The sequence below is a fragment of the Dermacentor andersoni genome, chromosome 11 (assembly GCF_023375885.2).
Source record: "Dermacentor andersoni chromosome 11, qqDerAnde1_hic_scaffold, whole genome shotgun sequence".
NCBI lineage: Eukaryota > Metazoa > Arthropoda > Arachnida > Ixodida > Ixodidae > Dermacentor > Dermacentor andersoni.
In genome coordinates this window covers 111,282,612-111,310,542 of record NC_092824.1, presented here as the reverse complement: position 1 = coordinate 111,310,542, position 27,931 = coordinate 111,282,612, and the positions used below count along the sequence as shown (strand labels likewise).

General features: G+C 43.2%; 2 protein-coding genes across 2 annotated transcripts; one reads left to right on the top strand and one right to left on the bottom strand.

The window, feature by feature from the left end:
• Positions 1-1,865: 1,865 nt before the first annotated feature.
• On the bottom strand, positions 1,866-20,164 carry AMPKalpha (AMP-activated protein kinase alpha subunit). The gene is made up of 15 exons (XM_050186350.2): positions 19,795-20,164; positions 19,073-19,214; positions 18,895-18,988; positions 17,380-17,524; positions 17,161-17,248; positions 16,550-16,619; positions 15,991-16,039; positions 14,275-14,380; positions 10,245-10,350; positions 7,751-7,933; positions 6,925-7,039; positions 5,793-5,863; positions 5,035-5,100; positions 4,872-4,971; positions 1,866-4,249 (listed from the first exon to the last, which is right to left on the bottom strand). Exons 1-15 carry the CDS (start codon positions 19,901-19,903, stop codon positions 4,161-4,163), a joined length of 1,533 nt encoding a protein of 510 aa, XP_050042307.1. The 5' UTR covers positions 19,904-20,164; the 3' UTR covers positions 1,866-4,160.
• Positions 20,165-20,277: 113 nt separating this feature from the next.
• LOC126539494 (armadillo repeat-containing protein 7-like) lies at positions 20,278-27,068 on the top strand. The gene is made up of 5 exons (XM_050186358.3): positions 20,278-20,448; positions 20,531-20,629; positions 20,695-20,763; positions 23,789-23,926; positions 26,584-27,068. Exons 1-5 carry the CDS (start codon positions 20,370-20,372, stop codon positions 26,739-26,741), a joined length of 543 nt encoding a protein of 180 aa, XP_050042315.1. The 5' UTR covers positions 20,278-20,369; the 3' UTR covers positions 26,742-27,068.
• Positions 27,069-27,931: the final 863 nt, after the last annotated feature.

The window sequence follows — 27,931 nt, the reverse complement described above, 5'->3', positions numbered from 1 at the left end:
TTGCAGTGACATTTTACTTGAGGTTTATTGCTGATATGCACTACCCTATCCTCTGTACGGGCTCAAGTAATGCTTAGCAACTCTGACCATCTGTAAATTTTTTTGTTCAGACAATCTGAAAAAAAAAATGAATGCAGTTGCTTGGCAAATGACACTGATACCCTGTAATGTTCTCATTGAATTTGTGAGAGCATTACTGTAGAGTTTATGTAGAAAATCGCAATGTTCAATGACAAGGTGATGGAAGACATTTGTTTCTACCCATTGTTCCTATTGCTTGCCTAACCAGTATAAAAAGTATGAAAGCACTGTGCGCACATACAAAACTGTTCCTGCATAGCAGCCTTGGCTAAAGAAAAAGTGCAGTGAACTACATTGGCAATTGGCACTCCACGTAACCTAGTCTTGGAAGTGCATGTAGACGTATTTTGGGGAAAGTCCTATAAAAGGCCACTAATTTTGCACACATTTTTGGATGTCGAAGGGGCACTATTTGCTGTATTTATAAAGTGCCTTTGTGCAATGCCAAAAAGCCACTTAAGAGCAGGCTTTGTAAGGAAAAAAAAAACTCAAAAGTGAGACTGGTGGTGATACTGGCTTGAATTTCTCATACCAGCTCACACTTTAGGTTTTGATTACACCTGTTTGGCCGTAGTTCTTTTTTGGACTACAAGGAGTACTCTAGGACTTGACTGTATTCTCAACTATCCTGAAGCTGAAATTTGCAAGTTTTGAGAACTTCTAGTGCATCTCAACAGCCAAAGTATGTGAAAATGACTTCACACTGACGTGCTGCGGTTTTGGCATAAAATTCAATAAGTGGAGCTTTGACATATATTTTCTCTTCTAGTAATGACCATGTATCTACAATAACGAAAGCAATTTTGAAATAATGCTATCTTAGCCTAGAACTGCTTAAGTTTTTCTCGTAATTCTGATTTAAAGTTTTAATGACATATGTACGGTTACTATACTCTTTCATACTTCGCAGGCAATACTGCTCAAGCTGTGCAAGTAGTGTGGTCATAGTCTCACTCTGCACATTTTGTTGTGCGTTTTTTTTAAAATCTGCAACGCTTTCTACAGATTAATACTTGAACGTAACTTGTTGCTCTGCTCATTCGATGGTAAATACTCTTGCATCTTTGATGCCTTCCATGCAATGTCGCCTTTTGCAACAAGTGTGGAACTTTATGCTACATTCAATTACACAACGCATACATGTATCTTCCCTATGCGATGAACAATTTTTTGGTCACAAATGCAAGCAGCAAGAGAAACGTCTAGCCTTTAGCGTTGCCTGTGTGAAATGGTATAATCGTGATGTGCTGTAGGAGGGGGAATCGGTGTTTTATGCTTAAGGTGTAAACGGAAGTTTTGCAGGGCAGCTGCATTCTAAACTGCATTAGCCGTCATTCCCATAACTGAATCGCAGCACCAATGTTCCTTCAAGTAACTTTTGTAACAAACGCTCTAGTGCTCGCAGCATGATGAAAACCTGTCATGTTCTGGAGTCTGTGGCTCATACTCACTAACCACCAGGTGCGTGCGCTATCTACTTGGGTGCTATTTAAAATTGGTTAAGAAATCCTGACAGTTACCAGTTCTACAGCTTTGACAAGATTGCTTCAATTGTATATGCAATACTAGTAATAACCAATTTAGCCGAAGTGGGATCTTCTTGCAGATGCTCTTTAATATGTGTATTCGCAACAGAGATACTTTCAATCTCGGCCAGTTGGCTTGCATTATGTGGTCATTTTTAAAATGTCTGCTCACTTCCCACATTTAAGCCCTTCAGTTTTTCCAAGCAAATCAGCAGCTGGCCCCGATTCTATGCCAAGGCTTAGACAGACACACACAACTGTTGGTATCATTCTTGTATTGACATATATGCATATTTGTCTATATATTTATAATATGTACAGGACAACTCACCTTAGACTAAGAAGAAAAACAACAAATTCCCCTGTGCCGTGACCCAGGTGTACAAAGATCTAGCAGTATTTTTTTTTTTTTACATAATGCTTCACTCTTTCCAACAAACAACTATGAAAAAGAATGTTTAACATTCACATGCTAGATGTTTGAAGGGTAGTTCCACCTACAAGCAATATGAGCAGGCTGTTCTGAATCCCCAACCTAGGAAACCTTTTTTCAGACTACAAGCAGTCGCATGAATTTTTTTTCTCTCTACAATGTGAGCACACAAACAATGTTGTTATTGTTTCAGCTTTGTCACAGTAATGCAAAGCATGTGTAACATTTCTTACATGCACTGTTGCAAGCCTTCGCCCTTGATACAACAGCAGTTAGTGCACAGTGTGACACTGACGTGACATCATGCTGTAACTATGTCACAAATACATTTCTTATGGTTGCTGCTTAATACTGTGGGTGCGCAGAATATGCAGGTTGAGAGGGGGTAGCTCTTTCCACAATCGTGAGCAGCCCCCAAGTGGGATGTAGTCCTTAAAGACTTTTTCACATGAACACTGCTTTTACACTATTGTTTGGACCTCGTCAGACCTGCTCCACACATTCACACACAGTGAAACTGGGTTGTCCAAACATTGGGCATCCCTTACACTATCAAGTACAGGCAATAACAAAAAGCAGAGCTTCATAAAAGAACAGAAAGGTATAGTTAGCTGCAGATTACCAAAATGTAAGCTGGACACCTTGCAGTAACAGAATGGGGGCAAGCCACAGTGCCAAGTGCACAGTAAATCGAGGAGAGTTAAAGTACTAGAAAAGACAAACCAGCTATAAAGGAACACAAGTAACTATATTAACAAAGCATGCCAACACAGAAAGTGGGCTTCAAAGTCTTAAAAAACATGTCCTCACAAGAAGTGGCTACGTATGTAATTAATGTAAGGCTGCATGGATGTGACAGTCGAGGTTCTCTACGTTTCTGCGAACTTCACTCGTAGCACCCATAGCAAAATGCTCGCACGTAAGCATATCCAGCAGTGACAAGCACAGCCTGTGACATTTGAGGATTAACATTAAATCACAAAATGGCAGCACCGTAAATACTTTCGCTGCCAGTATATAAAGCTTATTCTCGCTCAGTAGACCTTGGCAACAAAATAACTATAACCAAAACTAACGCATTCTACATCCATTCTTTCTCTCTGTACAACATGGCATGATCAGGTACAGTCTTTGCCAAAAGTTTCAAAGCAACAAGATACTGTTTCAAGGCTATTGTAACATCCTTGGGGTTTTAAACATAAAGGCCCACACACGACAAAACTTATCTCATGCGAGTGCACTTTGTGATTGGTGAATGAACGAACTCTGCTCAATGTTAATAGTCGTCAAGGCCAAAGCAATGCAGCAGTCAAGCTGCCAGAAAATCAACTTGCATAAGAGATGGGCTGTGAGTGAGGAGCACAGTGCCTCTAAATCTTGTGGGCTTTAGAGCAAAATTCGACAAGGGCCACAACACACGAATTGACAGCAGATGTGTGGTCATGCACACCAGTGGCTTCGAAACTTTCGACAAACACTTACATAAGCAGTTTGCCACGAAGGGTTGGACTCTGTGACTAGATTTGGCTAGTGTGCTGCTTAAGGCTTCCTTGCCTCTATGAAAGCAGTGTGGGTTGATGCTGAAGTCAAAAGAAATGTGCTGAAGGGGTAAGCAGACTACGTGAGCGAGTCGTAATGGCTGAAGCCTGGCGTAACAGCAACAAGTAGCCTTTGATCCTGCGGCTTCTGTGTGCATCATTATGCATTATTCAGTTTTTATACTACTCGTACTACTGTAAAAAAAGAAAAAAATATATACGAGAGCATATACCAGGGCTTAACAAGTACACTCTAAGTTTCTTTATTTTACCTCACTGATCCGACTGAACGTCGGCTCGCAATACTTGGACACGTTTGGCATTCTTAAAAGGGGCAAGCAAGTGCCGTGCTTCATGGCACTCAAAACTACTTCCTACAATTGGAGCACGTTAAGATAAACATTGGCACCACAGAAAGACTGGGTACAAATGTTGGTTGCATCTTTTACATTGACAGATAGTCACCAGCACCACTGGCAAAAACGGCACACTAGCCCAATCTAGACAGACTGACATGGGGAGGCAACATTTAACGTGAAGCAGGCCATCATGGGGGGCACTATACACTGTCGTAGTGTGTGCTCAGCGGGCCAGCTGCGTGATGAGTGCGGCACACATTTCGAAGAATTCCATAGTGTTGTGGATCTGGTTGTAGCTTGTCTCAGCAACACCTGGGGAAGAACAAAAAGCACTAGCAGTGTGCGAAGCACAAGGCCAACAATACAAAGCAAATTGCATTTGTGCCACCTGAGAATGCTCGAGAATATCTAGCTAGGTCACAAGAAAGCATCAGCGCACCAGTGCAAGACATTCAATGTCATACTGTGCTGCAGAGGTTGGGGTGTATTCCTTGCCATCCCATAGTTTGCTCACAAACAAACATTCATGAAAAATTAAGTCATTTGAGGTGTTTTTGAAAACAGTGAAAATAAGGGCATTTGTCATTCCACAAGACAATTTTTAGAGTGAGTGAAACAATACACAGCATGCCCATGACAATGCACCGCTGACACTAAATGCTCAAGAATGCAACTCTAAGACAGAACAGACGTCGCACACTCACATTAGGCATTGGTCTTGCATAGTGCGTTGTTCTGGTGTTAAGCACTATGTCGCACGCTCTATTCCTGGCTGTGGCAGCTGCATTGTGCTTGTGTACTCAAATTTACGTGCATGTTAATGTAACCCAGATTGTCACTATTAGTCCAGAGCCTTCCATTAAGTATCCCCAATAACCCATTGTGCAGTTTTGGGATGATAAACCCCACAATTTTTTTTTAAAATGGAACTTACTTGGGTCCTGTGGTGCAGCCTCTTCATTGGCGGGAAGTGATTTGAAGTCCAGGAGAAAGCTCTTGTACTCCACCTGATATAGCTGCAGGCTCATCTTTACCTATGGTGAGAAAAGCGCAGTTAGCTCCTCTGATGACAAGAAAGGTGATAATTGCCTTCTTACCGGGCGACCCTTGGTGGAATTTTTTCGGCGAACACGAACATGAAATGGGTTAACCACCTTCCACTCCTGCATTAAAAAGAGGGGAAAAAATTATTGATAACACTCAAGTCAAAGCACTAAACACATAGAGAAAGATGACCACAGTTGGGTCAGGACACCACTGATGCATGCAATCATTCCTTTTGGACTGCTTTCTTTTGGGGCGATTTCGCGGCCCCTAGAGAGTCCAAAAAATCGGATGTTGACTGTATATTGTTTAATCTAAATGCTATGACATAAAGACATAAGAAATCTTCACTGCAATATTGTTTAATTGCGTTTCTACAATTCAGACCCACGACCAGTGGCGTAGCCAGACAAAGGGCAAGTGCCCCCCCCACAAAAATAATGTTTGCCTACACTACTGCCTACAACGTATTACAATTTCATAGCCAAAATTACCTCATTGAATGCATACATCATGCATATTCATGGATATTCCAAAGTTTTTCTAGCACTGGTAGTAATATTCCTTGCTAAAAGGTTTTCAAGAATCAAAAAAGCTTTGCAAAATTTAACGAACTGTGAAATAAAAGGATTTCATAGGTCTATAAATCTTCCCGGACTTATAAATCAGAAAATATGCAGTAGTAAAACTTTGGAACTTATTCCATAGCATGTTGACCTGGCAATTTGCTTACTTTCTGTCTCTATGTTTACATGTTGCATGTAAGGTGTTGCACTTTGAGTCGGGCACATGACAGTAGAGTGCAACTTACAAAATCTAGTGCCTTCATGGCCCGGTAGACTTCATTCATGATGTCGTGGGGCTTGCTCTGTGATCGAATGCCTGTCAAACAACAAACAGGTACGATTGTAGAAGCAACAACATACAAGCTCAAGAAATTTAAGCATAACAAGAGCCTCACCCATGCAGCTTGCCATTGGTGTTTACTCCTTTTCAAACAGCTTCATGACAACAGCCTACAGGCTGTGTTCACCCCCCAACCTACTAACAAGATCGCATTCTCTGTGTGAGGTACAGCATACCTAACTCATGCGAAAAGTGTGACACATAAGGCACGTTTCCAGTACTCTTTCTGGGGGGATGTGGCTTGGTTGTAACCATAAATGTTGTAACTGCCATTTGAACTGTGTTACACATAATTAACATCAAAAAAAAAAAAAAAAAAACAGACTCGGAGGTACACACCTTTGTTATGACAATGGCATGGTTACTGTGCTGCAGTGTGAAATAGGCAAGCTGATGCTGGATACCACCATGTCATATATATATATTAAAATTGCATCTCCAGTGGCTGCCCCTTAACTTGACTGAAGTAGCCGTGTGCAGATGATGACTATCTCATACATACTATATATTTAAAAGAAAATGTTACAAGCCTGCAACATATTACATATGCTCCTGTGATGCGCTACATTGAGGAGCAATATGTGCTCGCCAAGGCAGGTGTGTGGGTGCACGGCGATGCAATTGATCATGCCATTAAACTTGGAAGCCTTTAGACCAACTTTCTTGCTGTAGCTAGTCTGTTCTATGCCACTGGCTTTCATTCGGGCTTTTTAGTACTATGGTTGCACAAGCCTGCTCTTTCTATTATCGACAAGTTCACTTTCCAGCAGAGTTTAGTTGTCTCGAAGCTGAACTTGTTGCATTCTGAACCATAAAAATCAGGGAGGAATAAAAATCTTGCTGTTAATTTAAAATTGTGCTCTGAATATAACATGCGGTACTTTTCTCAATCTGGCGGTTCCTGCAAACAACTAATTTTAATCTACCAAATATAGCGCACAGAATCCTGAGCAAATTTTCTACTTGGGTATTCAGTTGGATTTTTGATTGGCACCGAAATGTTTAACCAGGCAAGGAACCAAGCGTAGCAGGCTTACCCAGATGCCACTTTGCCCTCTTCATGGGGGTGCCCTTGCGATCTGCTCCGTTGCCTCCGCTGAGCATCCTTTGCCGACTCCCCAAGCGCTCTGGATGTGGCCTCTGTGGGCTTTGCTGCACAAGGACACAACACACCAGCGTTTATTTATTTATTTATTTATTTGACATACTTTCAAGGCCCGAAGGCATTACAGAAAGGTGTGGGATAAAAAACAACATGCAGCAAGAACATTAACAAAGGACATGCTGTACAACAGCCTCAAAATTATTTGTGTTTGTGATAAGCGTGACAGATGCATAAAGGCAATTACAGTACATGCCTGAGGTCTCTGCCTCTTTTTCCTGCCTTATGTGATGCCAGCAATTGACGTTATAGCAGGCATGACAGCATACACACATCAACTAGCTATAAGCCGATCATTTGTGACCATAAATTACTTACGAGAAAAAGCTGGTGCACGCACACATTTTTTCGGATCTTTTAAAAAATGGGGAAGCGGCAGCTGTTAACGTGTTCTGCCTATCCTGTAACCGATTCACTGTTGCTCTCTGGCATGTTTGTCAGATGCCAACCTCAACAGGTTACTTTAGGTGCACCGTCAGAAGAAGAAAACCAAAGTAGGGCTTTGCTACTGGCGCTGCCCCAGATGAGTTGAGGAAAAATGGGGAAAGCAAACATTGTGCTTCTATATCTCTGTTCATATCAGCATCATTTCAATAATGTTTGGGGGAATGTATTCCTCCAAAGCTGTCGCATTCATTCCAGCATGTATGTCATGGCTAAAGAAATAAAGATGTTTTGGGGCCCCTTGAAAGGCAACTCACGTCAAGCAGGGCTGCCGTGGGCGGTGGGCTGGAAGCCAGGTAGAAGTCCTTGATCTCCAGCTTGGCCGTCTCGTCCTCAATGCGCTTGTTGTCCACCACCAGGTTGTACGCAATGGCCAACTGGTCGTGCGGGTTGCCGCTCAGCAGCGCACTGTGCAGTTCCTTCTCTAGCACGCCAAACTTCTGCATTCACACCATGTCGTAGTGAAAGAGAGAAACAGGAGCTCATCACAACGGGGATAATTGCACGCAAGAAATGGTGCCTTAAGAGTGGAAAGTCTATTGTACTTTTGTGCTAAACATAGTGAACAGTGCAGGCAATGGATGACGAAGATGAAACACATGTGCTGAAATGAAATCGAGGGTTCGACGGAAGCCCGTCTGGTCGGGATGAAGCATTGAAGAAATAAAACGAAGGACACCGACCAACACAGAATTGCTAAAAAATGAAAAAAATCTAAAAGACGTTTCGGCTTCGCTACGGAAGCCTTGTTCACAATGGGATGACGGAAGGTTCATGGAAGCTTATGTATGCTTTAGAACGTGACGTAAGCAGCGCGTGTATGACGGGGGGAGGGTTCCCTCATTTCGATTAAGCGTGTGACGTGTTTTTTGTATCTCCAGTGATTCCAGATACAGACGCGATTTTTGGTTTCGTTCTTGGCCGATAATTCTCGAGCGATCCCAGTCGATATTGTGGCCCGTTGCATCCGTGTGCTCGGCAAGGGCATTCGACACTGTACGCTTCTTTTCGACATCTTTCTGATGCTGCCTCAGTCTCTGTTTGAAGTTGCCCGATTCACCGATGTATGCGTAGTCACAATCTGCGCAGGGTATCTTATAGACCACGCCGGGAAACGATTCTCTCGGAAGCCTGTCCTTACCACCGACGAGCGCTTGCCTCAGCTTACATACTGGCACGTGCGCGACCTCAACGTCATAACTGCGTAGAACCCGAGACAAGGTTTCGCTTATCCCTGGAACGTAAGGTATGGCGGCACGCTTTCTTGGTCGGGGATTGGTCGGACGAGCTGGATTGGACAGACGGCGCTCCACAGCAGTCAAAAAGGATGTGGGGTAGCCGCTTGCCGAGAGATCACCTCGCACGTGGTCCAAGTCAGTGGAACGGCTTTCTGCTGTGGTGCAAATGCGGTTCGTACGGTTGAGCAGTGAGGCAGCAACCGACCTTTTGTGAGCGTCTGGATGAACGGATTGAAAGTTCAGGTAGCGGCCAGTGTGTGTGTCCTTACGGTACACGCTGAACGAGAGCCGTCCATCGCGTCTGGTGACAAGTACATCTAAAAAAGGGAGTCTGCTGTCGACCTCTGTCTCAACAGTGAATTGGATGGCCTTTTCTTGACTGTTTAGGTGCGCAGTGAATGACTCCAAAGCGCTGCGCCGAATCAGACAGAAACAGTCGTCCACATAGCGCAGAAAAACTTTTGGCCTAGGGCTGAAGGACGCGAGAGCACGCCTTTCCAAACATTCCATCGTAAGATTGGCAGCAATAACAGAGACGGATGCACCCATTGCCGTACCGTGGACTTGCCTGTAGAAGACCTTGTCGAAACAGAAGTACGTGTTTCCAAGGCAAAAACAGAGGAGCCTCTTGAGGTCGGGAACGTCAATGGGCGACCTGTCTGGCAAGGTCCTGTCAGATTCCAGAGCAGAGGTGCATGCTTCCACAGCCAAGTCAGTCGGAATTGAGGTAAACAGTGATACCACGTCGAACGAAACCATCACCTCGTCATCGTCTAGAGACACGTCACGAACTTTTTCAATAAAGTCACAGGAGTTCCTCACGTGCGTGGAGCTCTTCCCGACGAGTGGAGCCAGAAGCTGGTGCAGGTATGCGGACAATTTGTAGAGAGGGGAGCGAGTGTAGTCGACGATTGGACGTAGGGGGACGTTAGGCTTATGAAATCGAAATGAGGGAACCCTCCCCCCGTCATACACGCGCTGCTTACGTCACGTTCTAAAGCATACATAAGCTTCCATGAACCTTCCGTCATCCCATTGTGAACAAGGCTTCCGTAGCGAAGCCGAAACGTCTTTTAGATTTTTTTCATTTTTTAGCAATTCTATGTTGGTCGGTGTCCTTCGTTTTATTTCTTCAAACACATGTGCTGCCTATTATTTATACAGTACTTTTCTGTCTCTCTCTCTCTCTCTTTTGATGATGCACGTGTTACACCTCTCCAATATTGTTGCTGACACTAATATACAGGGCATATATTCAATCTCTTTTTACTGTCCTGTCATTTGAGCTACTTGCCATATTGACATCAGTCTCTATTGTATGGGAACAAGCACTTTGAGTTGAATGTTCAGTCTATAGTGTGGCCAGATTTTTTTTTCTCCGAGGTCTACATATGCAGGAGGAGTGACATTGTCACTAATACCATTAACAGGGCGAGTAAACAAGGTTAGCAAGTGCACTCAGCCATGGCTTAGCAGTTGTAACTGGTAGGGAAATGACAAAATCTCACTGTACCTCACAAACAACTTTCACGGCATCCATGTCAATTATCGAAGCATCATTGTCATTGGGTAGTGGGAACAGATATGCAGGCAACTCCTTCTTGAACCACTCGTGATTCCTGGAACACAGAAGAAACAGGAATTTATACGCAGCACTGGCCACCATCACCTGTTTTCAATGTTAATATGAAAACAAAAAAGAGACACAGCACATCACATTGTAATGTGGTGTTAAATATGTTTTCGGAAATAGAGGGAAACTGGACCAGTGATTACTTTTACCTAATAAATGTTATTTTCGTTAAAGTAAGACGATGTGACTGGAATGTGGAGTCTCGGTAGATGCGTAGCTGTCCCTCTTCTGTTCTTTCCCTTGCACAGGGAGGGCTTCACTCCAGGTTTAAGTTACCCTGCCACCGAAACTGCTGGCCAGCTCCACTAGCACAGAGGTGGCGCCATCTATTGAGCACCTCTCACACCAGAAGCGTGCACAGTGGTAATCTAGCGTCAAACATAGAGGCAAGAAGCCAGACGATATTGACAAAGCTATCAAATTATTTTCAACAAATGAAGAATAGGTATACACTACAGTTCCTATGATTTATGAGTGAAGCTGGAATGAGATGATTAGTGTGGCTGTCCACATGACAGGTAAAGGGGCTGCTTTGTTTCAACATCTTTGTATAACTTCACTGTTCTTCATACTGCACATACTGCCTTTAATCAAAAGTGAAATGACGTCAACACCAGAGCAAATATGTGCACATTAGTTTACTACTGTTTTCAGAAGTAACAACCAAACATAAAGGATTATCAACTAAGGGTAACCATTGGCCCATGGGGCATGTAGCTAAGATCAATACAGTCGACTAGTATTAATATAAGCTTTTCGAGACCACATACGCTTGGTCTGACATACCCGAAAGTTGAACAAACAGAATCTGATTAAGATATGGTCCGAAAGATGAATGCACGTTAATACATAATAAGATGTGAATGCCTGCTTACATTTGAGCAGCAATATTGACAAGTTTATGTAAGTACTATGTAGTTCTAATTGCGATGACACTGCACAGCAGCAGTAAGTTAATATCAAACACAGTTGGTGTAACATACTACATAGTACATGTGCCTGAATATCATATATGGGTACATTTTCTTTTCTTACTATTTATGGTTTATAAATGTACTTCAATCAATCAATCATTTCTGGCCAAATTGCTTTGCCTGGGAAGCCAAAAAGTTGCAATTTACTGAAATCCAGGATTGCCTTGTTTAAGTTAACTGGCTTCCAAAGTGCTTTGACAACATAGTGGGTTAAATGAAACATTGGAGCTGTTTGATTTTGTGGAAATCTTTGTGTTTGAAGGTGGGCACTAGTGCGGAAAACTTTGTGTTGAAAACTTCATGCCAGTAGGTTAGGAGAGAGGGAAAAAAGCCCCTCATGAGCTAATGCGAAATGAGCGCAAGTACTATCAGAGCCACCAAGTGACTACTGTGGGTTCCTGTTGAGATTGCCCAAATATGTTTGGTCTACAGCAAACCTTGATTACGGAAGTCTCCGCTGCCGCTCCTCTTTTCCCGCACTAGTTAGCCAACCACGTTTCTGGCGTGAGTAATGGTGGAAAAAAAAAAAGCAGGAGAGAGCTTGATACGATCGGGTCTGTTACAGGCATAGGTAGCGGTACAAGGTAGATAGAGAAGCTTTAAGGAAGAGAAAAAAGGTTAAGGAGGTGTACATAAAAATGCTAGAATTGAAAGCATGTGCAGCATACTCAATTAACTCAAGCAGGCAAGGTGACTGTTTATTGCCACACCGTTTCAAAGGGGATGCCAATAAATCATCATTATCATCATCAAACACAGAGATAATACTGCTGTAACCAAGTTTTAAAAGACAATGTGTTCAAAATTACACTACTGCTACAGATTTACACCAGCAGCAGAGTTGAATACACTTCGTTACTATATTAGCTCTGTGTTTGTCTGGTTGAGCTCTGTGCCACCAGATGGCTGTACCCTACAGGCCCCATGTGTTTGCGCCTCTGCCCATTTAGCAAAATTCCCAGTCCGCCTACATTTACTGGAATACCGGACATGCTAAAAATATCAAGTTGTAGTAATCCTTCAGCGTGAAGTGACGGCTCCAAACGCGCAGATCCTGGTGCCGATCAGATACCGACAGCATGATGTGCTACAGCCACTCCGCTCGCCTGTTGCCTAGCAGAGGCACATGGTGTTGCAGCTTGACATGATGCTAATTGCTAGGCTTGCAGTCCACAATGCAATAAGGGCGATTCATGGTCTTCGCGAAAAGAAACCTTGAACCAAACATTGAATGTGCAGCTCGCATCAACACGGAGCACGTTGTAGTACAAGCAGATGACACTTGCTGTGTGTTCTCTTTCTGTAACTTTTTTTAAATAGAAACCAATTAAGCAACATTCCCACTATTACGCTAAACATTTGTTCACCATAATGTTGGAAAAATCATCAATGAGCCAACCTGGGTAGCCAATCGGATAGAATGCCCAACTGGCGTCATGCGCGTCAGCAAGATTGTAATGAAGCGACTGAAAACTCAGGAGAGAGACGTCACTGTGATCAGTAGCAATGCACATTTTTAACACCTTATAATAAATTTCATGCAGAGTGCTTAAATGTGTCGCCTTATGATCAGAAGGACTTACCCTAACAATTCAGCATGTTTGTACAAAATCTTCAAAATTGTTTCAGGCTCCCTTTAACTATAGTTAGCTGGCCTGCTCGAAGTGTTAGTTGTAAGCACAATAAATGCTTTCGGAGCCTACACATGGTTGTTGCCCATTGTCTCCCTGAGTCTGAACTGTACTGTGTGTGGCTCCTGAACAGGCGTGCGCCAGCCGCGGTGTGCCGAGGCAAAGTGCCGTTGGCACCCACCTTCGTCTCTACTAATTATTGGGAACTCTAGAATACCAGGGTTGGAACTATCATGAACGCCTTTCTTCTGAATGTAAATTGCTCTTTATGAACAGTCATAATTTAATCATTATGCAAGTTGATGTTGTTAATAAGTCATGCACCAGGGGTGGCATTCTGTAAATGTCCATCTAGTAGACATGTCCATTTTGTCTGTTGCTGAAGTCCTGGTTGGCTGGGCTGGGTTACACGTCAGAAGGAGACAGGTGGTTTCTGCCAATTAGCACTTCAGCAGCAGACGAAATGGACAAGTACACTAGGTGGACATTTACAGAATAGCCCCAAAGATGCGCCAAGTACTGGAGGACATAGCTTTGAATCGCCATATACATTAACATTATCATTCTATTTGCACCCTTTCTGACCTATCTAGCACTTTTTCCAGGGTAGTAGTTTCCAGACTGACACATGAGATGAAACCGTATGCTGTCCTAGTCGCCTTACACAATGACAACATTCACTTTAAGATTGCCACCTTCTTGAATATTGCAAATCCTTTATTGAGATGAGACAAGAGTTCATGGCCAATTATCATCTGTGACAAAGAAAAATAAGTGCTCCCAGTGGCCACATACCATTCAGGTATTCGAAAAGTAATAAAGGCCATTGCGATGCAGCTTCGCGTGGCAGAGTCGACAGCCACACCTTCTGTGTGTGATTTCATTAGGTGCCACCCATTAGAAATTGATTTGTTTGCTCCCACAGGGCCTGCATGCCCCAATAGTGGCTGGCTTCTGTGGCACTATCACCCTTACTGTGGTGTCCTAGTTCCCAATATTCAAGCCTTTTACAATGCTATGTATGGGGGGTGTCACTTAGAGGGAGACTAGCAAACAGCTGTGCAATGCTATTGACGATGGCTTTAGTCAACAGTTTTTGAAACTTTATAATGCATTTAAATTATTACCATTATATTATGAATCTGCTCTATTTATGGCATAGGTGACTAAACAATGGCTTACAACTGACTCTGCTGTTTGTGAGTCCATGTGCAGTTCATGAATGGCTATGTGGAGAGCTGGCAATTTTTTACAGCAATCCTATACCATTACCCCCCAAAAAAAAGGGGGGGGGGGCGGGCTCACTTGATATCCTCCATGGTGGCTCGCTTCATAGGGTCCACTTGCAGGCAATGGATAAGCAGGCTGACAACTGACTTGTTGAGATAGTCCGGGATAGGGAAGATGCCAGCTGCAGATGTGAATGACATTCATGTCACCGATGCAAATGAACAATGTACAGTCGAACGCCTTTATAACGAAGAGCTCGGGGCCTCCAAAATCTTTTGTTATACAGGTCACTTCGTTGTAAAGGTCATGCACTGTATCGCACGCAATAGAGCAAGCTAAGCACGTTCAGAAAAATAAAACCTTCATTTAACATGAATTAAAAAGATACTTAATGAAAGAAATCGGTAAATTTCTTCTGGACACTACAATACAATGTCCAATACAATGTGCAACTGCAGCCGACCTTATCACACGACATGCTCCACTGCAAAACCCAGGAGCGACACAAGGTACATCTACAGAACGTCGAATGCTGCTATTGCCTCGCTTGTCAATATTCTCATTTCGCCTGCAGGCTATTCATCACTGCTATCTTAGTCGGCCTTCGCCTCCGTCCCGTCGACGATGTCAGCCGTTGTCAGTTCCGAGCAGACCATCACGTTGTCGTCAACCGCGACGTATTCGTCAGCCGTCACTCCAGCTGCTGCGTTGCAAGATGCGGCAAATCTGCCATCGGAGACACCTAAATTCTTTTGTTGTGCAGGCAAATTCGTTCTAGTGGTCTTCGCTCTAGAGGCGTTCGGAATACACAGGAAAGATAGGAATTCCACCGGAACATGAAAAATACTTCGTTATACAGGTCATTTCAGTGTAGAGGCATTCGTTGTAGAGGCGTTCGACTGTATGTGTACAATTGAACCTGTATATAATGAAGCAAATCTTAAATGTTTCTTGCCGATATCACCGTGTAATGAAAACACGCTTATTATACTAACAATAAATCTAAAGAACATATGTGTTGGATGTAACTTTGCCATAACAACATTTGAATATTCTATAGGAAAACGGCCTTTTCTACAAATGCTACAAGTAACTAGAAATTAAAAAAAAAATATATATATATATATATATATATCCCAGCTAGGTTAGATTTAAAGCCTCTGCAGGAGAAATCAAGATTCTGTGGCGCCCATGAGAGATGTCTCCTGATCCAGCAATGCTAATTCAAAACTTGAATTCGCCAAAACAAAGGAATAGCACATGCCCATGTAAGGAATAAAAGAAGCTAACGTATGGTGACGTGGGCTAGTTGATGCATGGCTAAAATAAAAACATTTGTTCCAAACAAATGAGAATAGAAAGGTAAACACTGAGCATTATGAAGCAGAACTAAGCAGAGCACCAGTGCACTGCTTTGTCAGATTGTGGGGCTGGTTATCCTGAATGTTTAAGAATTTCTGTTACATGGACATGACTGCATTACTGACAGCTTTCAATTCCACTGTACTTGGGGACATTGCCCCAAAATAAATTAGTGAAACCTTGCAAATAAGTAACTAAACATTGCAACTTGTTTGTCAAGTAATTGTGCTCTTTCGTGTACTTCAGCTGATGGGACAGAATCATGCAAACTGCAAGTGACCATTTTTTCTAAATGTGCGTAATAGTAATCAGTGTAAAAATATAAGAGCAGTGCTCGCCTCCACTTACAGTTCTAAAATATCGCATTTCCCAGAGCTGAACATCAACATGCAAACAGCAAGAAACTAATGAGAAGGATTAGAAACTCACATTTGATTTTGCGGAACAATGTTGGGACATGCTCATCATCAAATGGAAGCTGTAAAGCAATAGTACAAAAACAAGATAAACATTAACCATTTCAACATCCAATAACTGGCTAAGGCAACTCTATAAGCAAAGAACTGCAGATTTGGATTAAGTTTATTGATGACAGAAAAACATTAATACAAAGAACTGCTCAGGTGCCCATTCGATGCACGTTTATGAATTTGTCCCTTTCTGGTTACATTTATAAAAAGTCGATTCACAAAAGCGTTACTTATGTGCAAAGAGTGGAAGAGCTGCTTTGTAAATATCCTGGGCTTGTACTTGCGAAGATTTTCTTACAAGATTGCCAGTTAAGATTGGCTGTCACTGTGGTAATCGTCTCATAACGATCATGAGTGGCAGATGCCTGAAGATTAGCCAACAAGAAAGTGCTTTTATGTTTGAGAAGTGTGACTATGGGCCTTGTTCATTAAAATGGCCCATGAAAACCCTGCTTCACAGCATGCAGGCAAAGAAATGGCACATACTTTGTATGAGCTGCCAAAGCTAAAACACTTACCGTTCCACAAAGAAGAGCATACAGTATGACACCACAACTCCAGATGTCAACCTCTGGGCCAGCATAAAGCCTGCAAACGCAGACGCAATGTAATACCTGTGCCAAGTGGCCACAAAATATTAACATTAACCGTTGCATGCCTTAAGCTTTCAAGCTAGTCACATGGAGCCACATGGACATACTAAATGACCTTAAAATTGATAGCAGTGTACTGCATACATAAAACACATTCAGCCATCGAATGCATGCTCTTGCTCGCAAGTCATCAGTTATGAATGCACTTGAAAACCACATTTCTGAAGTAATCTGAAATATTTCTGCATTAAATATGCCTTTTAATGTCTTTTAGTGACATTTCTTGAACTTTTGCCTGTTAAACTGTTACGTAAGTCTTTTAGATGATACAATTGCCAAACAATCTTATTGCATTCACTGAAGCTAACCTACCCTAATCTAAATGTGTCCTAAACTCTTAATAACATTAACCTTGTCCTTGTGGCATCGGTACTATGACGTGCAATATGCAACTGCTTACCAGCATGCGCCCTGAATGACAAGGCAAGAATCATGGTTCAACACTGTAATCTGAATGCTCAGAACAAGTTACATACTTTCCAGAAATAACTTCGGGTGCCGCATAATTGGGGGATCCACAGCTCGTTCTGAGAAATTCACCATCCATCATCATGTTGGAGAGCCCTTTGATGCCAAGAATACAAGATGTCAGTCACCAAGCAAAGCACACAGCTTTTGGGTGCTGACAGAAGCTTTTGGTGCAGTACATACACACGTTTTGCCTCCTTAGGGCAAAAGTCTGAGCATAAACTCACCAAAATCTGCAATCTTGACATTCAGATTTTGGTCGAGGAGAAGGTTTTCAGGTTTCAAGTCTCGATGTACTACCATGTGACGATGACAATATGCCACACCCGAGATTATTTGTTGAAAGAAGCGACGTGCTTCTGACTCTTTGAGCTGGAAACAGAAGAATACGGATCAGTGTATTAGTGGTTACTTGCAATGTACACCCGGCCGCAAAGTTTATGCACTACGGGGTCTCAGAAAACGTTCAACTCCCGAGAAGCATGTAGCAATGCCCAGTAATACTATATACGACAATGTTGCTAACATATTCTAGTCGAGGCCCGAAATGCAAATACCAGGCTGTGTTGTGAGGTTGCAAGATATTTAGCTTTTTCTCGTATTTCATGGTCTGTAATATTCTGTGGCCGGGTGTACTTCATTATGTAGTATTCCGGGAAGTTACTACGGCCAGTCCAATGCATCTAAAACCAATGAACCATTTGCAGAAATGGTGCTGTTCATGTGCTCTGAGAAAGGCCATTTTCCAACAAAATGCTTTTGACCACAGACTTGTAGAACAAGATCTTGTTCCCATTCGACAACTTCACCTTTACCATAGCTAAACATTTGCATGTCCTTCTACACTGAGGGGGTTTCGTGGTGATAAAATTTTCCAAGTTATTCTCAGAAAGCCTTCCTGCTCACGCCTTCTCCCTGAGAGGATCACACTTAGAGAAATTTCGCCTGTAGCCTATAGCCTTTAGCATATATTTTAGCTGAAAAACGACCTTACAGGGCAGCTGGCTCACAGAATTTTGCAAATGGTCCATTGTCCTGAAAGTATATGACTTCCATAGCATGCAAAGTACTTTTTTGAATGCACTGTGTGGTGTACCAACAAGAACATTAAGTACAAACATTTTCATATCAACACCACACATAGCTGTTTTCAAACTTTATACATTTCAATGCACATTGTAGTGGAAGAGGCCCATCATTACAAAGTGACTTCACTGTATCACTGGGATGTACGACTGTAATGCACAATTTTCAGACACTGTAGAACTACTTTTTTAAGCGCTCAGGATAGAGTTGAGATATCTGCATAATCTAGCACTGTTTCACAAACAAGAAAACCAAGAGCAAAGTTGAAATTATGTGCCAATTAAAAATATCTAGAGATCTAACCATAGACACTTTAATCCAAGCTGGGTGCTTATGATTCCATAAAACTTGAGAGCCCCTATCTACCAGTTATCTAGATGGGGGCTCTCTATAGATCTATCTAGCAGTGGGCTTATTTTGTCCTGAACTCTGCCACAGGGTAATAACCCTTGATGTGGAAAATATTTTAAAAATTCATGTCAAAGCTTGTTTATATCTATGTACTGAACATCCCGCATCGATAGATGCTTGCCAACTGTCATTCTCCTTTTTGTCTTTTGAATTGAACAGGCTTTTCACAGGGCGAAAGCCAAAGACGTGTTGGGTCTATCTTGTGAAGGTCTATATGTCAGCTCATACAACATGTTGTTTCTTACCTTTCCATGTTTAACGATGTAATCGAAAAGTTCTCCTCCAGACACATACTCCATGATCATGAAGATGTCAGTAGGGGTACTGATAACCTGATACCTAAGAAATAAAAGATGGGCAATATTAAGTACGCTGCTATGCTAGGTGTTCATTTTCCTCCATGGCTCTTCGGGTTTCACTTACAACTTGATGATGTGTGGGTGCCTAAAGAGCTTGAGGTTTTGTATTTCACGTCTGATTTTTCCAACGACATCGAGATTCTTTATCTTCTGCCGGTTCAGAATTTTCACAGCCACCTTGTGACCAGTCAGCTGGTGACATGCCGCTGTAGGTACAAAAGAAATAATGCAGCTGCTTCACAGGGCACGCTTTTCATGTAATGTGAGACACTTTCAATGTAATTTGAGGCAACAAGAAAGCCAACATTAGGGAGACGAAAATCCCTTGGGCCCCATCTTGTCAGTCACCTTATGAGCTCGCTTGCGAGTTGCGCAAATCAAACCTGCTGTCCACAAGACGAGAACATACGCCCATGACTTCTACGCCAGTTTCAAGAAAAACGCCGAGACCTTTTTAGCTGTTGCGATCACGTGCTGTGCCACACAGCGGATCCGCGAGTCGCAGGTTTCCGATCCACCGCACGGCGGAGAGTTGTACGACTGAAAGCGAGCAAATAGCTAAGGCCGGCAATTTCTATTCTCGACGAAAAGAAGCCGGCAAGAACAACAGCGGTTTCGAAGCTTTATCGGCGCGCATCTCGCGCTTGAGACGTTTTTGCGCATTTAGTTTTTTCCGCGAACGAGCCTGCAGTTGCAGCCGCTGCGAAGCGCACTGCACGGACAAGTTGATGCGGAGGCGTAACGGATTGCCATCGCGATGCAAGGCGTATTGAAACGTGCACTCACTTTTCACCTTGCCGAACGTGCCGACTCCGAGCGTTTCTCCCAGGATATAGTGTCCTATTTTGACGAGCGGCTGCCCTTGAGCGCCTTGAGGTTGCGATTTGTCCGCCATTTTTTCTCAGGCACCGCAGCAGTCCAAAGCTAAACACATGTTTTCGATCTCGTGCGAAACTCAAAACGTCGGCGGACGCTGGAAATTCAGGTTACATCTAGCAACAATTTATGCGTAACGTAATTTACCTTACATATGAAGCCAATTTGAGGCTACAACCTATAGCTATCGCACGTCTAGATCATGAACAACTCAAGAAAATCGTCCGATGTTTACCACTATTTTATAAACAGCTGTTTTCTCTTTAGATCGGTGCTGCCATCCCTCGGTAGCATAGCGCACCATTAAAAAAAAAGAAAAGCCAGCTTGACATGTAGCGCCGTCTCTTAAGTTTACCGTAAACTAACTTGCTTCCCTGTGGCAGTTAGCTTAATAAAATGGCGGCTGATGCGCAGCATCGTTAGCATTTGTCAGCCGTGTGGACCTTCAAAGCTAGCACGTTTCATGTGGTGAGCTTGCGTACGTCATGGCCCGGTACGACCCCAAGGAGAGGTTCAGGTATCTCAAGGAGCTGGTGAACGAGTTCCACACCAGCTGCTCGAGTGGTAAGCACCGGCCCACTCGAACGTTATGTTACTACATGGCAGAAACTGAAACCGTTCTGACAGCTCGGTTGTTTTGTTTCAGAGGCGAAAGAGCAAGTTCTCGCCAACTTGGCTAATTTTGCCTACGATCCCGCAAACTACGATCATTTCAAGCGCCTAAACATTCTCAACCTATTCATGGGTACGTGTCGACGCGCGTTTTGCGTGAATGCATATTGCATCTCGCCATGGTCTTTGTTTATGCAGATCAGTTGGACAGTACCAACGATAACCTGAGGGAGTTTGCCATTGGTGGAATTTGCAACCTTTCCTCAGGTGAGTGCCGGCGTGTTTGCGTGCTTGCATAGAATGTTTAGTCACACATGCCCGTCAGTCATCCGCTGCAGTGAGATGTGACTGCAGGCATTGTAATTATCGCGGCCGTTTGCGAAATTCCGAAGATAAACACGATAAACTCCCCACTGCAACGAAAAATTCCTTTACGATGGCGCCATTTTATATTTAGTGCATCACTGATTGCCTCTACTAGAATCTAGCGCGAGGCATTTGCGTACGTGGTTAACGCATGCACCTGCCACGCACTCCCGTCTGTATGGCACCTACGAGGTTGCGCACGTCTGAAAAGAAATAACGCCACCACACTGCAGACACACCAACATTGAGTGCTGCTGCGGCGTCATGCTGAAGGACCTTCTGCTGGGTACGGGTGCTAAGTGTTCCCAAAGGCGATACGAGGGGGAGCGGGGGCGAACGCCACCCTCCCTCGAAAAGTCGCTTGAGATATTTTCAGCGCTTACGAGGAAAATGTATTAAAAAAAGGTAACACGACGGGAACGACGCTAGTCTTACCCAAGCTTACTGCAAGGAAATTATCAAGGTTTTCTTTTTCTATAATGTAGCAAATGTATCCGATGTCTGAATTATTTTCCAAGCTCTATGCTGTAAAGCCGCTCTATATTCCAACGTGTGGGGATGCGCCACTCTCACGCGTCCCCTGATATGTTTTTCCGCATAGCTCCCGTCTCCTGTAATCCGGCTTTGCCGCGTGGCTTGGTGCCAGCGGCAGTCGGTCTGGTTGAAGCGCATTGCGAGAGATAGCGCGATGGATGGATGGAAGGTAGGAGCGTCCCCTTTGAAATGGGGTGATGGCAGTTGCCACCATGCTCAGCTTTTTATTTTTGTTTAACTGTGTTGTAAGTGATTAAAATTCGGCATTTTCCTTAAATACGTCTTCCTACACTTTTCACCTTATGTCACCTCTCTGCTTTTGAGCCACCAATCTTCCAATTGCTTTTTGCAAATTTCCACCGCATATTTATTTACATGACTATTGTTATCTCTAATGGCTCATTCACACCGGCGACTTGAGGAGGTCGCGCGACCATTTGCGATTCGCGATCAAAAAGCGACCGAAGGCGGCTGATGTTCACACCGGCAAGCCCGGCTGAGCGCGACCCGCCAGTCGCAATCCCGAAGATTATCATTCTCTGCGAGAACTCTCGGAATCTACGTGGAATTCACCGCGACGCGGGAGGAGGCCGGATGTAGACGCATGAAAGATCACTTCCGGTGCGCCGCTGATTGGTTTATCAGTTTTGCGACCACGGTCGCGCGACTGAAAAATCGCGCAGAGAGCGACTAAACCCTAGGGCCTCGGGAAGCATGACTGCCCGCATCGACATAGGGATGGATACCATCACATTTTAGTATGAGGTGTTCTATTGTTTCTACAGATTTACCACACACAGTACATATGTCTTCTTTGAGCTCTCTGATTTACTTCTAGTCTCGACTGAACTTCTCCCCTTAAGCACAGGACCGCATTCCCGAAAGTAAGCCCCGGCACCATTATTCCTTTCCAAATATCTCTCAGTACTTCATACCTATTGTACCCCCACAATGCCCTATGTTTCATTATCCCAGCATCTATTCGCCCTTTTGAGCAGGCGAGCGTGGCTCTGCTAACGCCACCTAACAGCGGGGTTACTTGGGCGCAATAAAGAGAAGGCTCTTCCTCTTTGGCTTGGAGTCGGCAAGCGGTGCGGACGTTCTGCGCGTGCGCCGATCCATGCTTCTGTGAGACCGTCTCGCGAAGCCTACCCCGGAATGGATGAACACGATCGTTCGAACGCGCCACTGTTCGTGTGGCCGTACGCGCGAACGACCAGCCGTTGGTGTCTAGCATGGGGCAAACATATTCGCTCGTTATCCGGTCGCGATGAGTCGGACTTCCGCGATTTTGTCGTGCGCCCATCGGCATATTTTGTGGATAGCAACTCGGCTAGCAGGCATTAGTCTATGAAAGGTGCAGTAAATGCCCTTGTGATTGTTTGCACTAATGTGTTGTCGTTCCTTTGTCCCGAGGACACAGATGAGAACCCCACAAACGCAATGCTTGCTCTGCATGAAATAAAGTCGGTGGTCCCAGTATGATGGGGACAGCTGCATCACTTCGTTTACTGAGCAAGGCTGCACGTTTACATGTTGCCTGTTACAATTTCATGGTCTGCTTTCTGCACAATAAATGCCTTCTCGCATTTTCCTTGTGATGATTCTATCCGCAGTGAGCCACGCAACATAACACTTGTTTGTAAACACTTATACAATACAAAGTGTGGTAATCTATCGTATGTTTACCAGCGGTCTGTCTTTTCCGCATATTTTTATCTTACCTGACCGTATAGAACTTGTCACGACCTCATTGATCTTGTATAGTAAAAACAATCACTCTTTACATGGGCTGCATCTTAAGCTGCATACTTAATGGCAGAGGCACAGCATAATTTCGTTGCATCTACGAAGTAGATGTAGTATGGCAGATACACTTGAACCTCGTTATAATGAAATGGGATATAACTAAGTAAACGAAGTTCCCCTTGAAATCCCCATAGAGATCCATATATTTAAAAACTAATTTTAACAAAGTTAAATTGATTTGCCAATGGATATAACAAACTAGATGCATCTCTGAAACCAGAAAGTACGAGTTAATAATCAAGTAGTGCCACTTATCGTAAGGGTTTGCGAGCTTTGTAACAGGCCCATTTTCACTGTGAAGCTTGCTTCAGAATTCGTTGGCTAGTGACTGGATGAATGTGATATTGAAGAACATTTATGCTGAGGTTGGAAGCAATTAAAGCACTCTAGAGCTTCACCCCATAAAATGGGCCACATTTGCTTGCCCTATTGAACCAGCCAAGACATTCCTTCATGCAGTGTTTTGATTGCCTCAGCAGTTTTGTTCAGATAGAGAAGGCAGCATAAATTACTGAGAAGGCATCCTCCACTGCACCTGTCCCTCTGGTGGTTTTCTTTTCATATTGCATTGGTTTCTTTACAGATCAGGACTTTCGTGCTGAGGTGCTGAAGCCTGACAACCTCAGCAAATTGATCAGCTGCCTCTCAACATCACAGGAAGAGACTGTGTTGTCTACAATAACAACACTTATTTCTCTGGGGCTCTCTGGTTGCCAGACAGGTCTGTTGCACATACGTCTCACAGTCTCACTGTGTTCTTGATCCATATAAGCATAATTTTTTTTAAACGAAGCTATACTTCCAGGGTTTTTTGAGAGTTTAGGTGTATCATAAGGTGTGCTTTATGAATGCTGGGCTGATGGTCATTGTTGATTGCAACAACAAGGTGAGATGCCCATCAGGGTATTCATTGCAACTAATGTCTGTGTTCCCCATTTCGACATAGACAAAATGAAAACTCAAAAGCAAAGTTGATTTTGAACACAATTCGTGAGTGTGAGTGATGTCATTGCTGTTTCCATAATGCCTAGCTCGTTTGATTGTCTCTAAATACTAATAACTTCAAAATTGTCTAAACACAATCTTGGTTGCTTCAAATCTTGAATGTGTCTTTTTTACTGTGACTCCAGTATTCTCTCTTTTTGTGTGCAAGCTTTTCTTTAACAGCAATGTATACACCTCAGGGGAGTCCTTGAATGATAGGTTAATTTGAAGAGGTTTGTGTGACAGCCTTATGTCGCTTTTGCTTTTGTGAAGATTAATTGTGTCGCTCGCTCCTTTGTAAACTAACCGTGGCAGCAGCACAGCTTTGCACATATATTGAACTTTGGAACCTGCAAGACAGCTTGTTTAAGTAGAATACTAGTGAACGAGCAAGAAATTATCAAATCTCTGCAATGAAAGAGAAGTGGGGGAACCAAGGGTCCCAATTTATTTTAGTCAGAACCATATGAAGCCAACAGGTAGTTTATACTGTGCTGTGATTGATAGATAGTTGCTTCAGGCCTAAGAGAAGTTTTAGCTCTAGGTATCCCTTTTCAAATATACTGCACAAACACTTAAATAAATAACTACTGAACCTTTCTCAAATGAAACTTGCTGCATTAAAAAAAGATGTAGAGTTGTAGTTGTAGTTAATCTTTTATTTACATTGTGAAGAATACATGGCGAAGCACAAATCAGTTCATTTCTTAGCTTATTAGCTGTTTACAGGGAAATAATTTATTACTTCATACTTCACATAATAATACGGAAGTGCGTTTGGGTCCAAAAGTGAGGAAGCCAAGTGAATGCACCACACTACACTCTATTGGCTCTGCTGGAGCCATGGCAGGGTTCTGGCAGGGGTACAGCCAGAAAACTTTTTGGGGGTGTCATGCCTCTGGTACGGCTGAAAAAAAAATATGTGTGGTAAACAAACACTTTTATGTTACTTTTAAGCTTACGGTTATTTGTTAGACAAATAATTTTGGGGTGTGGTTGGACATAGGTTGGACAAAGGCTTGATTGCCTTTAGCCCCTGCCCCTGCATTGAGCTTTGTGTATTGCTTACTGCAAATAAAATACTTACTTACTTACATCACGTCCCCCGTCCCCCCCCCCCCCCCGGCTACGGCCCTGTTCTCTGGTGCAATTGTGTAACCACAGGTAAAGGAAGAACTGATACTAGGTAGCCGTAGTGTATTGTTCCAGCTCTTTGCATTGTCATTACCCCTATGGTCTGCAATACTATGCATATTGTCAAACAGACACTTAGTGGATATTTCTGCACTCCCAACCTGTGGTTAATGTGAAATGATGCAGTGCCATCTGGCAGGTGAGAATGAAAGTGGTTACGTGGCAATGGTGGTGTCTTTTGTTTGACCTAACATTGGTAAACAGGTGGTGCGTCTTAAAAACAGCGAAAAATCATGACTAGTACTTTGTTGTTGAACTGGCATGAGGTAAAACTAAATGCAATTTCCCATTTCTTTTATGGAAACATCACAAATGGCACAGCATCAACGGTGAGTTTGGTTCAAAGCGGGCGCTCTGGGTGTTGCCTTATTGGTGTGATAATTACATAAAAGCCTGAAACCCTCTATCCATGTGGCAGGGTGTACATGTAATACAGGAAGTTGCCCAATGCATCTGGAGCATGCACACTTTGAACCCAACGTTTTTAGTGGGTGCAGGTGCTTTGCAGGAGCTATACTAGAACTCCTATGTTATGGGGTTGCACTCTGCACCTTTTGATGCCATACTGGAGTATTCGGCATCTACAATGACCAGAAATCTCCTGCCGTTGAAATGCAGGGCCGTTCATGTTGCATGTCTACCATGTCGGGGAGTTCTTGAGGTACCACAAAAAGTAAAAAAAAATAATGGGCAGTATTTTGCTACTAGTGCCATCTGCTGAGTGTGCATGTAGTTACACACGTGGCGGAGTATACTGGGTGTCCCCACACGAACCAAACATTCTCTGCTTGCATTGTTTGGGTGCTTTCTTTTTTCACGACAATCGTGAAGACAAGACTCCAGGAACACGCTATAGTTCAGGGCCCCCTGGCAAGCACATTTTTGACTGCATCAGCAGCGGAAGAGGCATTTGCCGAAGGCATTTGGGGTCAGCTGTGGTGGTGGGTCTAGCCTGCTCTGTAAGACTTCTAACTTGTGTTCTAGTTGGTCGCGGCTAGGGATTCTGACAGCAGCGCCAGTAAAAATCAGTCTGGAACCACTGGGCGGGGGTGAGGGCCTTCTCGGCAGATCTCGCCACCACCGAATTGGATTTCGCGCCACTCTACATGCCGGATGCCCCAGCGTAAATTTGCCCTTAGTGATCTGTCATGTTTCATGGAACTGGGGCTTCATGCCATTAAAATTCTTGTTTTGGCACAGATATCACAACAGCATCTGTGATCGACTGCATGGTGCGGTATTCGGAATCTCCGAACACAAGGCTCAGCAACCTGGCCAAGCTCTTCCTTGAAGATATATGCAGTCCTGAACAGGTCAGCAGTGTCACGAATGCTGCTGCTGCTACTGCTGTTCCATAGAGTAAAACGGGCCTAATGTGGTTTTAAAGTGCATGGGGCATATCATGTTTGTACAGATCCTTCCATGGCGGAGCCTCTTTAATAATTATATTGAAGAGGCCATTTCAATTTTAAGCATAACATGCATCATAGCCAGAACTGGCATAAAATATGTACCTTATTGTAGCCCATTGTATTTACAGAAGTCATTTCTAACCATGATGCTTGTCATTGTAAACTGGGTCTCAACAATTTAAGCGTGTGTAGAATATTGCTTTATTTTGTTTCCACGCTGTGGTGACACGACTGAATGTATTGAATAAAGTGATGAAGTTATGATAACAATAATGTTTCAGGTGTGCTTATTCCTTCTTTGCATATCTGTTGTACTATGGCATGCCTCAGAATCAAATAGTGGTTTGGGCACCTAAAACCTCAAAATTTTTTGTTGTACTATTCATTTTTGCTTTTGCTCTATGAAATTATGAAATAGAGATCACAGGGAACTATTTAAGTTCTTCTGTTAACAAATGCTGCCATGTTGCCGTGCTTGGCATGCAAGTGCAGTTGTGCCAGTGCGAGTGTGCTTGAAGTTCTTGCAATTTTTCTATGATTAACCTTGAGTACATGCTAAAGCCTTTACCAACATGGTTGCAAAAAGTGTGTCATTTTCATTATTAGGCACATGTGCTATGGAATCCTCTTGGGTGTTATAATTATCTGTTTTGATTTTGAACAAAACTACACAAAAGGAAGCAAGTTCATCACATGATGGAATGCTTCAAGCCATAGTTCTCATTCAGTCCATTAAGAACTACAGGTGTGAAGCCTTTGCGGTAGGGGTAGTATATAACTTTGTGCAAGGCCAGTTCATGAAAAATCCATGGCAGTGTCTGTGAACTCTGAAAAGCCTTCAGTATGGATGCTAATTGGTGGAACAGTGTTCTGTGTAAATTATACAATCGGGAGCCCTCCACAGTAATGGCATGATGTGCTCACGGTGACGTCGGTATGGTGTGTTCATGGTGTGTGTGATCAGTGCTACAGCAAGTCGTAGTTCTCATTTCTTACTTCATACTCGTGCCACATGCAGCAGTGTTGTTTTTGGGCAATCACAGCGTTGAAATGGAATTTGTTGCAACAAGAAGGAAAGTTCTAAACTCTGGTAAAAGCAGAATTTTATGTGAGAAAACACAAATTATGGAGTTAAG

What these genes read in the sequence shown, in the direction of transcription:
- AMPKalpha (XM_050186350.2), bottom strand. Translation starts at nt 19,903, where the DNA reads ATGGCGGACAAATCGCAACCTCAAGGCGCTCAAGGGCAGCCGCTCGTC. An exon ending in TGTCAAGATTGCAGATTTTG is followed by an intron (nt 17,249 to 17,379) that starts GTGAGTTTATGC and finishes TTGGCATCAAAG; the next exon opens with GGCTCTCCAACATGATGATG. An exon ending in ATTCCACCAAGGGTCGCCCG is followed by an intron (nt 4,972 to 5,034) that starts GTAAGAAGGCAA and finishes TTCTCACCATAG; the next exon opens with GTAAAGATGAGCCTGCAGCT.
- LOC126539494 (XM_050186358.3), top strand. Translation starts at nt 20,370, where the DNA reads ATGGCCCGGTACGACCCCAAGGAGAGGTTCAGGTATCTCAAGGAGCTG. An exon ending in AATTTGCAACCTTTCCTCAG is followed by an intron (nt 20,764 to 23,788) that starts GTGAGTGCCGGC and finishes GTTTCTTTACAG; the next exon opens with ATCAGGACTTTCGTGCTGAG. An exon ending in GCTCTCTGGTTGCCAGACAG is followed by an intron (nt 23,927 to 26,583) that starts GTCTGTTGCACA and finishes GTTTTGGCACAG; the next exon opens with ATATCACAACAGCATCTGTG.